Genomic DNA, 16,838 nt, shown 5'->3' with positions numbered 1-16,838 from the left:
TGAGTTGGAATTATTACTCTTTTCATTATGCTTTCTCTCTCTGCTCTCTTATAAGATCTGTTCTGTTCTACTCAGGAGGATTCCAACAAAGCAAGATTTTGGAGTCACTGCTAGTCTGACTGGCTCTAAATACAACAAAACAGTTTTTGTTCCCAGATTTCTTGAATCTCCTGACACAGCAGGTTGGGTCAGTTCTCCATTCCAGTTTGCGGACCCTCAGCGCTTCTTTTTGGAGGTTGAGAGGGACGACCTTTATAGTAAATGTTTTGAAAATGTAACAGAATTTATCTCAGGAGCTACAGTAAGTGTTTGAATGATGCTTTCAAAACAAGGGTATACATTGAAAACAGACCTTACTTTAGCCTGAAATTGGCATAATTTAGGGACTGTGCCAAGATGCTTAGTTGCCATTTCCACTTTGTTGCAGACCTCGTAGCAGGTTTCACTTTTACTCTTGCTACGTGTAACCAGACTTTTGACTAATATGCTGAGTTTTTTATCCCCACTAGTCATGCCTTTAGCACTCCATTATTGGATTTCAAATGAATTCTTACCTTTGTGAGCGATCCCCCGTTCGAACCATTGCTGTTTTGTTCTCTGTAATCCATTACTCTTGCTGCTTATACATCAGTGAAAAGAATATGTGAGCTGCAAGTCCTCTCAGTAAATCTTCCGTATACTATAACACTATATATGGCACATGAAAACAACATGCTGTTCAACGTGTCGCATGCTGCTGCTTGCATTGCAGGTGAAGTGTCCGACCACAGTTACCCAAGACTAAATGGTCTTTATGTAGAAGGGATTGATCGAGTCTTTCCTCGGTAGGAATACAAGGCATACAGTCTCACTAAAACCTCAGCTGCCATGAGTTGGCAGTCGCCAATAGTCTAATTAAGGGGTCAGTCTCCTACAGTTAGTCGTGCTCCACCTTGGGGGACTGTTAAATGGAGTCTTGAACTTTTCTCGCGAAGCAACATAAACCTATGCAGCACCTGTGCTGGAATTGCTGGTGTCAAGGTCACTGAGGGAAAACATAGGGTTGTGCAGAACGTCTAATGAAGGTGCAACATGGTGCAGCTGTTTTGGTGACTAAGTTGGAGGAGCAGTTCCATCGTTTCAAACCAAAGAAAGAAACAGGGAATACAAGACCGACTATAAACTCTTTTTGTGTTTCTTCGGTGCTAGGAAGGTCAAAGTGATAAAGAATTCAAATGATTCTTGATGGGTAACTATCTATTAAAATGTGTTAAGATCTAGCTCAGAAAGAGGTTTTAGCCCTGCGTCTGAAATATCAGACAGCATTCTGGTCTTCACACGTTCACTAAGCACTAGATTCCAGTGCCAGAAATGAGGATCAGTTCTCAGACCTTTCCTATTTTCGTGAATACTGATATAGAATATTTTTAGCTGAGGTAGGTGGTGGCTGTTAATAGAACAAATTACTTACTTTTAACTGGCTTTCAATAATGCTTTTCTGTTTAACTGTCTTCTTGCACCCTACTTCCTGTTTTCAAAGGGTGAGTTAAATCTTCAGTCATGTTTTGCCTTTGTCTTTCCCATGATCTCAGCTTCATTTTTTTGTCTGTCCTCTTTGGTGCCTGGAACATTAGATTACTTAGTATCAGTTGTGCGGGTGGCATCTTTATAAACCCAGTTCTTTATTTCTTTCTGTAACTTACGTGGATTCATATTTAGGACTGCAGCGGTCTACTTATTTGCCCTGTATGGATTACTTTACCTAATCATATCCCAGTCTGAAATTGTGGGAAGGTAAATTATAAATCAAAAAATGTTTTGATCAAAGGTAAGTACCTATCTTTGCTTTTTAGATTATAAAGAAGATCTGAAGCTATTAGTCACAGAAACATAAAAACTGAAAATCAGTTTTACTATACTACATTTGTACTTATGAAAAATTAGACATTCATCACATGAATAAGTAACAATTTAAATTGTACATATGCTCCTCCTTAATTACTCTCAACATTCCGAAAGAATTTTGTTAGCATTCATAAATGTTTAGCAGCAGGGCAACCTCTCTATGCATTAACAAAGTAAATATTTTGACTAGGTTATTCTCATGTTATGTATGTTCAGAGAAAATTGAGCTCCTGGCATGATTATAAGCTTCAAAGCTCCTATTCTGTCAAGAGCATACAGCTGTACATAATTCTTTCCCTGATAAAAGTATTCTTTTCTTTCTTCTTTTTGCAGAAGCTCTCTTTTAATGAGGGTGTGATACTGCCTGGGCCCCCACCCTCCCTCCAGGCCTTGCTGTCCTCTTCCACAACAGCTGCTGACCCACCTCTTTTTCCTGACCACAACCTGCTGGACCCTCGATCACCCACTTCTAGGAGTCCAACTGATTGGAGTGTATTGATTCCAGCGACAGAAGAGGGAACTAGCAGGAAGCTGACGGAATTGCCAGGATCACCTGTAATCCAGTCGTTCCAAGGTGTCGTGTCTTGCAGTACTGTACAAAACGGCAGCCCTGCTTATCAAAGTGTAGCGAGTAGTCATGATTTAGATGTAGTTAAAAACAGCGTAGAGATTCAGATGATGAGTAGAAAGGCGCGTGATGATGGGGTCGAGGGTGAAATTCCCTCAGTGACATCCACTGTAGATAATAAATGTAATATCAACCAACCTCAGGGAACGCCGCCTTTCACACTAACAACTTCACAGTTACAACTTACTGAGGAATTCATAGATGATGATCCTACTGAGATCTCCTTTTTTGGTGGTGGTTTCGAGGCCTTTTCCTATACTTATAGTGATGTACACCCAGAGGGACAAGATTTGCACAGGGAGTTTTGGGAGATGGCACCTATGTCAAACCAAAATGCACCTCTGCAGACTTCTGGCCCTGTGGTAGGAAGTCCCATGCATTATTTTTCCGATGATGATCCTATGAATCCAGTGGGTGATTTAGAATTTGTGGAAGGAAGTGATTTCAATGGGAATGCGCACCCTTCTGATACCTCCGACTTGTTTGAAGTGAAAGCACAAGCTAGTCGAATGCACAGCCTCCTCAGCCCTTCTGAGAGCAGCTCCCTTATGAACAACCGCTCAGAGAGTAGCTCCCTCAACAACTTGCCACTCAATGGTGTCCCCTCTTTGCACATTCCAAGCTCAGGCAACCATTCCGAGGGCAGCTCCATGGTCAACTTTCCAGCATACTCTGTGCGCTCAGAATCCAGCTCTGCTATCCAGTTCACAGATATCATTGACCAGCTGGAGCAGCTCAGCTATCCTCCCACCACCACTGAAGACTCCAGCAGCACCGACACTGACTCCTGGGATTCAGAAACCGGAACACCTTTGGATGTCAACCTCTTCTTTAGCAATCCCTTTGCCCAGGCTTCTGGTGATAGCTTCACTTTTGACTTTCAGAACAACCTGAAAAACTTGGCCCACGGAGAGCAAAAGGACAAGGCCCAGGCCGACCTTGGATAAGTATTTCAGACTGGTTTATTTGGCAGCCCTCACAATATCAAATACATGGGCAGGTGTTACTGCCCATTGTGCTGCACGCTGGAGAGACTGGGCTCTTTATAACCTAGATGGGTTACTGCATGATTCCTACAAGAAAGCAGTTATATTTAATTGGGTCTTTTTAGGATGGACAGGTATTAATACAAAATTGTCTGTGAAATGCCAAGTGACTGCATCCCCCCGATGCCTGGATGGTTTAGCACTTATGGAGCATGTGTACTCTGTTGGTACGATGAATAGTTTGGCATCTTTAGTTTTTGATTCTGACTTACATTAACTGGCATATGATTGTAGAAAGACTTCTTCCCTGCAGGTCTTATTATAGCAGTTCTTTGAAATTCTGAGCCAGTTTGAGATTGACCAGATATTTCCTTATGTTTTTGGAACACATCTATCACAGATCAAGGTAAATGTGGCTAATCGTCAAGGTAGTCCTTTGTCTTTCTTCTAAAGGCTTTTCAGCTTCCATCTGTGATATGCTTCATTATACGTACACCTACATACCTGGAGAGTATCAAAAGAGGAATTACCTGGTCCTCTTTAAAATACATTTCCTTGTTACTCTCTTCTTAAAGTAAGTATAGAACTAGTCTGCACGACACACACAGCTGTTGCTATCTTGCTTTATTTTTGCTCTAATCTCCGTTGTGCATTCGAGCAAGATTTCATGCTGGCTGGAGGCAGAGTCTGACCTACGACAAAAGTAAATGTTGGCACAGAAAAACAATACTAGTGTAAAAATTGTAACTTTTCCTTAAAGGATAGTTTAGAACTATTGCCTTGCCATTACAGGATTTTAAACAGATAATATGCAAATCTACTTATCTTCTTAAATAATTGGAGTAGGATTTTTCACATCTTGTGTAAACTATTGACAATGCATCAAGCCACCAGATTTGTGCCAAAGCAGATCTAAAGATGCCAGGTCTGTCTGCACAATTTACTTGTGCTAACAACTATAATTTTTTGTAAGAAGGCACAGGAAGTTCAAGAGAGTTTTCACAATTTGCTCATGATTAAATCTCCTAATTCACACATTTAGCATCCTCCTGATTGCTTTTGAGTTTGTAAAAGAAATTAGTCCATTGTGAGATTTGTTTGTGAAATTTTAATCTATATGTATCCTGGAAGTCTTTTAGTACTATCTAATAAGTATACTGCCTTTATGGAAAACATACAATTACATGCTGCACCTTTGGTAAAGCTGGGTTTAAAGAAATATTTGATTATTGCTATATCTGTGCTTGCAAGCGCCCAGCAAAATCGGATCACTGACATGTAGGGCCTGCTTAGCAGTCGCAGCTGATTTAACGTCAAACTTCCAGATGTTGCATGCACAGTGGACTTGAACAAGAGTGTAGAGATTCACAATTTAACTGGTCAGAAGTCATTGGAAAATTGATGACCAGTCGAACTGTGAATGTAGAATGGTGCCCGTGCAAAGGACATGTTTTTCTAGAATAGGTTGAGTGAAGGAAGAGGTTAGGTTTAGGGAAAATGTGAACAAAATGAAAATGTTAAAAAAAAGATAAAGGAGAATTGTGTCTGAAATATACAATTGTTGGTTAGTTTACTGGCTGTTAAATTCTGGCTTAGCAGTGAAGTTGTCAACAGACAATTATGTGAGCATCACTAGAGAGGGGTTTTGGCTTCGCCCACATGGTGGGAGCCAGCAGTACATGTTTCGATTAGGCAGAAATTGTGTGCTTCTACAAAAAAATGCTTGCTCTCCAAACAGCTCTGTTCATTTTGTTTATCTTACTTCTTGAGGTTGAATATTCAGGGGCACACTCATGACATTGTAGAGCTATTAAAGTGTCTTAGATAATTAGATAATTTATGGTGTTTTCCCTGTGGCAGCAACACAGATTAGAGGAAGACAGCCATTAACATAAATGGGCTTGTAGGTCTAGCTTGACAGTGCATTAATAAGCCAGACCTATTGGCATTACCCATGCTTGTTTCACATGTAAGTAAGTGAAGAACTGGCAGTGACATTTACACCTTCCAGGAAACTCACCATCTCAGGCAAGCACATTAGCTGCTCAGCATCAAGACAGATTTTTGAAGCCGTGATCAAACAAAATCCACACCTGTTGAGATCAGAAATAGCAGAGTTATGTTCTCTTACTGACAACAGTTTTACCTAACATTTGTATAATGTTTCAGACTTTCTTCCTTAGAATTGTGAATTTGTCGATTTTGAGGAACATTTACAGTGTGCTTTTTTATGCTATAGTTGAGAATATATCAAATTTTTACCCATTGTTCTCCTGTAACCAATGTCATGATAGGTTTCGCCATTTAGTTAATATAGGAACAAGCTCACAAAGATTTTTCTCAACTAGTGGTGCTGTTACTTTGGCCACAGCTTATTTCCCAAGCTGTGTTATGCAGCACAACTATTATCATGTGACTTTTCTCAACTAGTGGTGCTGTTACTTTGGCCACAGCTTATTTCCCAAGCTGTGTTATGCAGCACAACTATTATCATGTGACTTGTGTCAAATGGTAACTTTGCAACAAAAGATAGAGAAACCTACTGCACCATTTTACTGTCCGTTTAGCACCTTACTCCGTCTATCCTTAAAGTGTGAGTAAGCCTCTAAAAATGTGGCCAAACTAGGGCAGTAGGCCTCTAGCTCTCCCTCTGTATTGAACAGTAACAGGTCTTTACTGTTCTCTCTGCACTGACTTTAAGCAGTCTTCTGTCCTGTCCTCTGTACAAACGGTAAGCAGCCAATTACCACCCTATGCACAAAGTGCAAACATACCTGTAGAGCTCCTTCTGTATGCATTGTAGGGAGATCTCTATTGCAGCCTCCCTACAGACAGTAAGCAGGCCTCTGACACTCCAGCTGTACAGAGTGCTAGCAGTTCTCTAGTGCCCCCTGTATAGAGTTCCAGCATGTCTCTAGTACTCCTTCTGCAGAGTGGCAGGCATCTCATGTACTAAGCGCAAGCTGTCATCTTGCTTCTCCCTCTGTACTAAGCGTGCTGTAGATCTCGGACACAGCCAAACTGTTGCCATATTTTTCACCTCCTTGTATTAGGATCTTGTCCACTTCACTTACATTATCCATTTTGAAGCTTTTTGATGATTTCTCAAAATCGTAATTTAGATAAATTCTTGTTCCAGTCTGTGTAATCGCTGTACATTTTCTTTTCATTCTGTGAATTTGTCTTTGACTCCTTGCTTCTCAGTTCTGGTATCTCAAAATGACATCCTTTCCTTAATGCTCTCTTTTTGTGCACAGAGACCTTCATATTTGCACATAGTTGGATTTCCATTCTCAAAATGTGATACATTTTAATGTCCTACATTAAACACTAAGGGATGACACCCCTTGCATGTTTGTGAGCTGTATCATTCATGAACACCTCTAAGAGCAAGGTAACTGAAACCAAATTAGATCTATGTTCTGTATGTGTTATATGCGTGTGTGCTTACGTTTGGTGTATGTATTTGTATATATCTGTGTTAATTCTTCGTTGTCCACTTTGCCAAATTGCTTCCACCTGTCCCTTTAACATTTATTAGTACCGGTCACTTTCATTTGAACCTCCCGCTTCATAAGTTCTGATAAATATTTAACTTGGCATTAAATGGTATATGCAACAGGATTGTAGTACTTGAGTGAATTGGAACAGGTTGTACTATTTTGGGTTAAAAAATAGATGTATATATTTCCTTGCAGAATGTAAATTTGTTTATGGGAGTATGTTATGATTACTGTGGTGTCCACAAGTCTTTGCAGTAGAAACTCTTTAAAACATTAAGGTGAAAAGGGTTCATTTAATTCTGGATTGTACAAAAATCCTGGAGTAGGATGGAGAGTAGGATTGTGATCAAAATAAGCTTTTAAGAAGGACACATTTTCCTTTTTAAATTATCTGCCGTGTTCAGTAGAATGGAAAGAACCTCAACTTCATCGTGCTTTACCCTCTAAAACTGTTCATGTTCTTCCCCACATAAAGTTACTCCTATTATTCAGTTCCTACTTTATATTAAGCTTTACAAGGAATGTTGCAGGTTTTACACATTCTTTCTCTGTCTCTTCATAAATCATAAATGTATTTCTTCTGCCAGTTAGTCTTTTGTCATTTTCAAAAGTAGCACCATTTTAACCACTTCTTTATAACCTTTATTATCCAGACTGTTTATTCTTCAGCACTTCCCCCTTTTTGCTTCCTTGCGTCCATCATTTAATTCTGCCTTCCTATACATCGCTTCATGTCCTCTCAGGTCTTCCAAACACATTTTAATGCAACATTCTGCCATACCTATTAAACATCTTTTCCAACTCCTTCACCCTCTATATCTTTTCCTGGGCGTAGTACTCGTTGTGCATGTCTTTGTATCATCTGATGCATACTAAGCACCTGTAGAGATCTTCATCTTACTCCAGTGCCTTCATATCCAATGTCTTCATACTACTTCTGTATCGTTTCTGTGTCTTCGCTTCTCTACATCTTGTCTGTTTCTTTGCAATTCTTCTTGTGGGCTCTACATTGCTTCCCAATGTTTGTGCATAACTTCCTGCATCCATCCACATCTGCTTGTACATGACACCACTCCCAGTGTTTTCATACTTCTTATACTTGTTTTCCCAGTTCCTTCATTCCTATGGACATATATTACTACTACTTCACATCGTTTGTGGAAGTCTTCTTGTCCTATTCAGATCTTTCCAGATGCCTTTGTACATAAGCACCTCTTCCCAGTGCCTTTCTCTGTCCAGTACATCAGTGGTTCCCAACCTTTGGACTTTTGTGGACCCCCACTTTATCATTACTGGAACCCAGGGACCCCCACTGAATCATTAATGGAATCCGGGAACTCCCTACGAAGTCATTAGTGAGAGCTGGGGACTTAGTCTGTTAACAATATTTAATTTTCTGAGCAGTTGCGGACCCCTTAAGGAGGCTTCGTGGACCCACAGGGATCCCCGATCCACAGGTTGGGAACCACTGCTCTACATTTCTTGCAGAGCATTCACTTTTCTTACACATCTCTTTTCTGGACCTTCATGCCTTCTCTGCATCCAGTATTATTGTCTTCATGCGGCTTTCCAGTGCCTTCAATACACAACACCCAAACTTCGATGCCTTAATTTTGTATTTTATTATATACCTCTTCTTCAGCTGTTCTCTCTACAGCTGGTGTTTGCCTTCATGTCTTTCCCTATGCCTTCATACCTTTTCTACAACTGTTCTCTCTATTGCGTGTTTCTTCTCATTGCTAGTGAGAAAGGGTTGTAACATAGTCTTTGCGATTATCATTGACTGTAAAGCTCATCTACATCTAGCCCCAGTGTCTTCTCACCCTTAACTAATACCGTTAAATATCTTATCTTTAGTATCTCATAGTCCTCTTGTGTCAGACTCCTCTCATTCCTACTACCTTCTTCCTTGTGCCTTAGTAAGCAGACAGTGCACGTATATAAGTTTCCAGACCTGTATGTGAAACACAACAGTGGCATAGTGTCAGACGTATTCTGATTCTAATGCACTCATGACAGATGTTGCTTGTCTGCACCACAGGTGTTTTATAGATTTGAAATCCATTATGATGATCTTTTCACCAATACCAAATCATGAATGCATTTCTTGAAGTTTGCCTTGATAACAGCAGTGTGCTCTATTTTCTATACCTGCCTACCTGTCCTACCTGCGCTCTTCGTATCTTGCAACTGGTGCTTAATTCATCTGCAAGACTGATTGTTAGGCTTTAAGAAACTGACCATGACTCTTCTACTCTGGCCTCCCTGTATTTTTTTTTCCCCCCCACAGTGGTTCATTTGTAAAAACAAAATCCTAATAATAAATTAAGTGCCAAGACGATTTTCAAGAGCTCACTGCAGCTTGCACCATACACTGTTCCTGCCAGTGCAGTCAAATGTCAGTAGTGATGCTACTTACGTATCACACTACATTAAATGTGGCAATTTGGACACGGCAACAAAAGCTGTACGATTACCCTAGAGACACTTTCAACATACATTGAATTGTTTAAAAAGAGGCAGATAACACCACCATTGTGTCGGACTGTCATAAATATGTCCCAGTGTCAACAAAGAAGTGGCATTAAGTAGCATCATTAAATACTGGCACAAATAAAGCACTATCCATAAGGATGATAGCTCTTAAATTTCTGTGTAGTACCTAAAACTCTATTCGGATCTTTGGATCCTCTGTCACATCATTTCGTTTGGTATAAACCCAGCCATTGTTTGAGGTCCAAAGATACTTTTCTCTTTCAAGTCCCTAACTATTGTTACTCTGTGATGGTGTAAGAGCTTTCTCGGTAGCTACTGCTACTCAGTGGAATCTTCTTCCCCTGCCTTTATAATATCACCTTTCTTTTCCAAGTTCAAGAAAGCCTTGGAGACCTAGTTGCCTACTGGTTGTCTAATTCATGCTGTTCTAGGCTCTGTTATTTTTTGGCATTGTTTTGTGGTGAATGTGTTTTACAAAGTGTTTAAGTTAAGAAATGAGTCACCATTCTGTACCCTAGGTACTTTTTTTGTAATAGCTATGCATAAACACACAAACAAGTTCACTTGTATCCTGGAGTGGATTAGTCCTCTTGAGTCCTGTAAATTAGTAAGCACCAAACTTTGCTCCAATCCTTTTTTTTTTATATATAAGTGTAACAGTTATACAAACAGTAACAAATAGAAGTATTTTTGTGGCATGAGATGAAAGTAAAAAATCAGAGAAAGGCCGTACAGCACATTGTGATGATTTTTAACTAAAGTAGCTTGCTGTCAGACATACGTAGAGCAGAGACATGTTTGGGTTTCAATTAAATATTAGGGTAAATCAGCTACGCGAGATGTTCATACGTGACAAGCAACATGAAATAACGAGTACAGAAGTTTATGCTATTTTACTTCCTTTTTTATTTTTTTTAAATGAAAAGCACATACATATATGTAATAGAAAGTAGAATTAACATGTAGCAACAAGTTTCTCTAAAAGATTTATGAATATATTTGTTACTATTTCACAGAGGTTATTCGAAGACTTTTAATATACTTTTATTATCCATCTTTACGGGTGTCCTGAATGAATCCTGGTTGTTACCAAAGTTGTTAGTTTGTTTATAAGGGGGGAGTCCGACCTGGCCCTGTCATTTGCTGGACATGTTGATTGAAAACATCGGGAACAGAAAACTTTACTTCTTTGCATACATATAGTATCTGTTTGGTTGTGGCAGCAGGAGAAACATTAGTCTTTTTTTGCATTTGTCTTTATTCTATCATCAACTTGTGGAGAATAGTGGCATGTGAGCCGAAGGCAAGAGTTGTTGTTAAAACTCTTGCAGTAACAAGGTTAAAATGCCATGTTGCCCACTGCTAACATTGATTGTTCGTGTCCGTGTATAATCCATCACTGCTTCATCTCATGTTCACATTTTCCACAAGCTGATGATGACTGGAATTTGTGAGTGCCATTTTTGCTATTTGATGATTATCTATCTCAGTTTGTGTGAGAAAAGCTTCCTGTTACTGAGTTCTGGGTCCAGTATCAAGAATGCCATGGTTACAGAGAAGGAAGGTGTCTTTTCCAATTCAGGCCCTCCTACGGCGTGTATTAGCTCATCATACACGTCAGCGTAGCCCCACCTACACACACAGCCCTTTCTGGTAAGACCCATCTCTGGGCCCAGCAACCTATTCACTCCAGATTCTGTTAAAGTATCTCCAAAACAAATGTAGAGGTACTTAGTTGGCCTAGAGTTTCTCCTGCTTTTGCCTGATAGCAAACACAATTTGGATAGGCTTTGGTCATAATTAATTTTTCATGCTTGTTGGTGAGGATGTTGGTAGCCACTAAGGTAGAGCTCTTCTGAAGGTTAGCGAGACCTATCCCGTTTAAGCTTTTACTGTTTTTGATGAAATGCCTCCAGGCAGTCATCTACTAGCTACTGTTGGGAAGCACCATTAAAAATAATTATTCTACTCTGGCTCTCTGGGTTTGCTAAGGCTTCAAGTTCCTCCATTACCTGCTACCTAATTGAATTAACCTTCCTCTCTTAAAAAGGATATTCTATTTTTCACCACGTCATCCTTTACATTACTGGCCCTGAAAATATGGCCTGGAGTGCTAGCTTTCCCATGAATCGTTTTGCATCTCACTTGGAGTGCCTTGTTATAACTCGGAAGTGCTTACATCATTCAGTACAAAAGGGTTGGCTGTAAAAATATACATTTAATAGTGAAGAGTACCTTTAATTGTTAAGCCAAATTTTGTTTTATCTTATTAATGAGTTAATGAAAAATGTATCTTGTAGGAAAAAAGCAACAAATCAAAATGTGAATTGAATATGATACAAAAGGGAACGTGTCTACCTCAATGGCTACAGAAGTCTGACTACAGAAAATCTATAATAATGCCTGTCTGCTCCTATTTAAAGGGCCATGCATCAGTGTTACATCTGACGCAACATTGTCAAGAGATTGTGCCAGGAAAAGGACAGTCCTAGACAGTAGTAAAGTAGATGGAAGAAAGGACAGGAAGGTATAAGTAAACAAGTGGAATGTCTATAGGTGAGAAGAAGAGTAATAACTCCTCACAAATATCTAAATGATGTGCAGTGATATGGCTAATGCAGCCAAATATATTCAAGGAGTTAAGTTAATACATCAACAAGCTTTTTGAAATGTTTGTGTCTGCCCATGCTGTTGGCTGCAAGAAGACTATTACGTATATAGATAAATAATATTCATTTATCTGAAGCAGTTATTTACTCATTTAGGTATAGCAATAGCTATGAACTGCATTTGGCATGTGTTCCTTGCTGTAAATGGGCAACGTCTTCAGCGAATCAGAATACTTACTGTTCCATAGTGGCACAACCACCATTTAAACTCAACTGGAAATTACATATACTTTTATCTTGAAGTTTGTTTTCTCAGTGACCAGGCCGATAAGGCTTACCGTCACACAGAAGACTATGACTCAGAGGCTGCGAACCTTCTTCCCCCCTAACACTAATTTACAAAATGCAAGCGGCCTAGATGCTTCACAACAGGGGGACATCACTTACTCCTGTGATCCTTCTCTAGAAGAAGTCCCTTCATTTGCAGTGATGGTTCAGCACATTTAGCAGAAGCTGCAAAGTTAATCATACCCTCTGCAAATTCAAATTTTAACATTTTGACAAACGTCTTGCAACCATCTTCCACAAATGGAGACTCCTTGCTTCCTTTCAGTGAGGCTTTTCCAGAACTTGTTCAGGCACCAGGGGAGAAACCCTTTCCAGTCCTGGACAAATAGCTAGGTGATAGAGAGACCTGCCACAGGTAACCAACAGCATTCTTTTGTCACACCCTTCACCAGAAAGTCTAGTGATCGAAGCTTTTTCATGGAAAGAATCCAAATGCCTCTCCCACAGCACCTCCAAATAGGAGTTGAAGCGTCATCCTTTGTATGGCAAACTTCACCTGTCTCTTGGGCTTCCATGTCCATGGTCTGTGGATACTGGCAAAACATATGGTCATTACCCTACTAGATCTCAAGAAAAATCATGTTTGATGGCATCTGTTGCTGCAGATACACATGTTGTGCACAGTCCGCCATCTGGTGTTGGGTCGGAGTGTTACAGGTTGTTTTTCTTCGAAGAAGTCTTTCGAGTCACGAGACCGAGGGACTCCTCCTCTTTGCTTCCATTGCGCATGGGCGTCGGCTCCATCTTAGATTGTTTTTTTTCCGCCCTCGGGTTCAGACGTGTTCCTTTTCGCTCCGGGTTTCGGGACGGAAAGATAGTCAAAACTTCGAAAAATTACGTCGGTATTGTTTTGCTCGGGATCGGGATAGTTAGAATCGACACCGAATCGTGAAGAGCTCCGGTAGCCCTTCGGGGTAATTTCGATCCCCCGTCGGGGCCTGGTCGGCCCGACCGCGTGTAACATCGACACCGATGGAACGGACCCCGTTCCGATTCTGTCCTAAATGCCACAATAAATATCCATATACGGACCAACATTTGGTCTGTAACTTGTGCCTGTCACCCGAGCACAAAGAAGAAACTTGTGAGGCCTGTCGTGCGTTCCGGTCCCGAAAAACGCTCCGTGACCGTCGAGCCAGAAGACTACAGATGGCGTCCACGCCGACAGAACACCGAGAGTTCGAGGAACAAGGAGAAGAGGAGGAAGGCTTCTCCATCCATGAAACGGACTCGGATGAATTCGACGTCGACGAAACTGTGAGTAAGACGTCGAAAAGCACACAGCACAAGAAAATAGACAAGGCCCAGGGGACGCCACTGCCAACTGGCCATGGCTCAACCCATAAAGGTGACCGTCCATCGGCACCGAAAAAGGCCGAACCGGTGCCGAGATCGTCCGACTCGGGTCGAGACACAGGCACGCAACATTCTCGGGACCGAGAAAGTGTTGCCGAAAAAGATCGACGCCGAGAAGGCGGAGCCGACGCTGCTCGACGCAGAGACAGTGGCACCGAGGATGATCGACGCCGGGAAGGCTCGACTCCGAAAAAGAAGAGATTCGCCTCGGAGCCGAAAACAAAAAAGGACACAGTTTCAGTGCCAAAACAACCAGCAACCGAAACCACTACCGGCTCATATTCAGAGGAACATTCATTGTCCTCTCAAATGCGTAAACACAGGTTTGAAGAGGAGCTTCAGACTACTGATGTGGACCATACACAAAAGAGGATCTTCATCCAGAGTGGAACGGGGAAGATTAGCACTCTTCCACCAATCAAGAGAAAAAGGAGACTAGAGTTCCAAACTGAACAACTAACACCACACGCAAAGGTGGCAAAGAAAGCAACTCCGCCACCCTCTCCTCCACCTGTAACTCAAATATCACCGGCACAAACTCCGTCACATTCACCGGCTCACACCACCATGAGCCAAGATGACCAAAATGCTTGGGGCCTATACGACGCACCAGTGTCAGACAATAGCCCAGAGTCATACCCTACCAAGCCATCACCACCCGAGGACAGCACAGCGTATGCGCAGGTGGTAGCTAGGGCAGCAGAATTCCACAACGTGTCGTTGCACACAGAACCTGTCGAGGATGACTTCCTTTTTAACACCCTCTCCTCCACCCATAGCAACTACCAAAGCCTGCCTATGCTTCCGGGAATGCTAAGGCACGCAAAGGAAATCTTCAAAGACCCTGTCAAGAGTAGAGCAATCACTCCAAGGGTAGAGAAGATATATAAAGCACCTCCCTCAGACCCGGCTTTTATCACCTCTCAACTGCCACCAGACTCAGTCGTGGTAGGAGCAGCTCGCAAAAGAGCCAATTCACACACATCGGGCGATGCACCACCCCCGGATAAGGAAAGCCGAAAATTTGACGCAGCTGGGAAAAGAGTCGCTGTTCAAGCTGCAAGCCAGTGGCGCATCGCCAACTCTCAGGCGCTCCTAGCGCGCTATGACAGAGCCCATTGGGACGAGATGCAACATCTCATCGAGCATCTACCCAAGGAATTTCAGAAGCGGGCAAAACAAGTGGTTGAGGAGGGACAAAACATCTCCAATAACCAAATACGCTCCTCTATGGATGCAGCGGACACAGCTGCAAGAACAATAAACACTGCAGTAACCATCAGAAGGCACGCATGGTTACGCACATCTGGCTTTAAGCCAGAAATACAGCAAGCAGTACTCAATATGCCGTTCAACGAACAACAATTGTTCGGACCAGAGGTTGACACGGCGATTGAGAAGCTGAAAAAGGACACTGACACAGCCAAGGCCATGGGCGCGCTCTACTCCCCGCAGAGCAGAGGCACTTTTGGCACCTTCCGTAAAACAACATTCAGAGGAGGGTTTCGGGGTCAGGCCACACAAGCCAGCACCTCACAATCAACACCGTCTACCTACCAGGGACAGTACCAAAGGGGAGGTTTTCGGGGCCAGTACAGAGGAGGACAATTCCCGAGAAACCGGGGAAAATTTCAAAGCCCCAAAACCCCAACTACCAAACAGTGACTTACAACTCACTCAACTAAGTCAGTTTTATCAATCATGGGTGGATATAACAACAGACACTTGGGTCTTAGCAATCATCCAACATGGTTATTGCATAGAATTTCTACAGATCCCTCCAAATATCCCACCCAAAACACAAAAAATGTCAAAACAGCATTTAGACCTCCTGGAAATAGAAGTTCAAGCACTACTGCAAAAAGAAGCAATAGAACTGGTACCATGTACAGAAATAAACACAGGAGTCTATTCACTGTACTTTCTAATACCCAAAAAGGACAAAACACTGAGGCCAATCTTAGATCTCAGAATACTAAACACCTACATCAAATCAGACCACTTTCACATGGTCACGCTACAGGAAGTTTTACCACTGCTAAAGCAACAAGATTACATGACAACCTTAGATCTCAAAGACGCGTATTTCCACATACCGATACATCTTTCGCACAGGAAATACCTAAGGTTTGTATTCAAGGGAATACACTATCAATTCAAAGTCTTACCGTTCGGTATAACAACCGCACCAAGGGTGTTTACCAAATGCCTAGCAGTAGTAGCCGCACACATCAGAAGGCAGCAAATACACGTATTCCCGTATCTAGACGATTGGCTAATCAAGACCAACTCGCTAACAAAGTGTTCACAACACACAGAGTATGTCATACAAACCCTCTACAAACTCGGGTTCTCCCTCAACTACACAAAATCAAACATTGTGCCGCGCAAAATACAGCACTACTTAGGAGCGGTAATCAACACAACAAAAGGATTAGCCACTCCAAGTCCACAAAGGGTTCAACATTTTTACAAGGTCATACAAGCCATGTATCCAACACTAAAAATACAGGCAAAAGTGGTTTTAAAACTCCTAGGCATGATGTCCTCATGCATAGCCATTGTCCCAAACGCAAGACTGCACATGAGGCCCTTACAACAGTGCCTAGCATCACAATGGTCACATGCACAGGTGACCTTCTAGATCTGGTGTTGATAGACCGCCAAACATACATCTCGCTTCTATGGTGGAACAGTACAAATTTAAACAAAGGGCGGCCGTTCCAAGACCCAGTGCCACAATACGTAATAACAACAGATGCTTCCATGACAGGGTGGGGAGCACACCTCGATCACCACAGCATCCAAGGACAATGGGACATGCATCAAACAAAACTGCATATAAATCACCTCGAATTACTAGCAGTATTCCTGGCGCTAAAAGCATTTCAACCCATCATAACCCACAAATACGTTCTTGTCAAAACAGACAACATGACAACAATGTATTACCTAAACAAACAAGGGGGAACACACTCGACACAGCTATGTCTCCTAGCACAAAAGATATGGCAATGGGCAATTCACA

General features: G+C 41.7%; 1 protein-coding gene across 3 annotated transcripts in view; it reads left to right on the top strand.

Annotated features, from left to right (window-relative positions):
• Positions 1-16,838, top strand: part of FARP2 (FERM, ARH/RhoGEF and pleckstrin domain protein 2) — a 1,575,889-nt gene that overhangs the window by 758,609 nt on the left and 800,442 nt on the right. For all 3 annotated transcript variants that reach the window (XM_069213633.1, XM_069213634.1, XM_069213632.1), the window contains exon 13: positions 2,218-2,458. In XM_069213633.1, the coding sequence (XP_069069734.1) occupies positions 2,218-2,458 (241 nt within the window). The remainder of the gene's footprint in view (positions 1-2,217; positions 2,459-16,838) is intronic.

The sequence above is a fragment of the Pleurodeles waltl genome, chromosome 11 (assembly GCF_031143425.1).
Source record: "Pleurodeles waltl isolate 20211129_DDA chromosome 11, aPleWal1.hap1.20221129, whole genome shotgun sequence".
Taxonomy (NCBI): Eukaryota; Metazoa; Chordata; class Amphibia; order Caudata; family Salamandridae; genus Pleurodeles; species Pleurodeles waltl.
The sequence above is the reverse complement of the archived record's forward strand: the minus strand, read 5'-3'. Positions and strand labels throughout refer to the sequence as shown.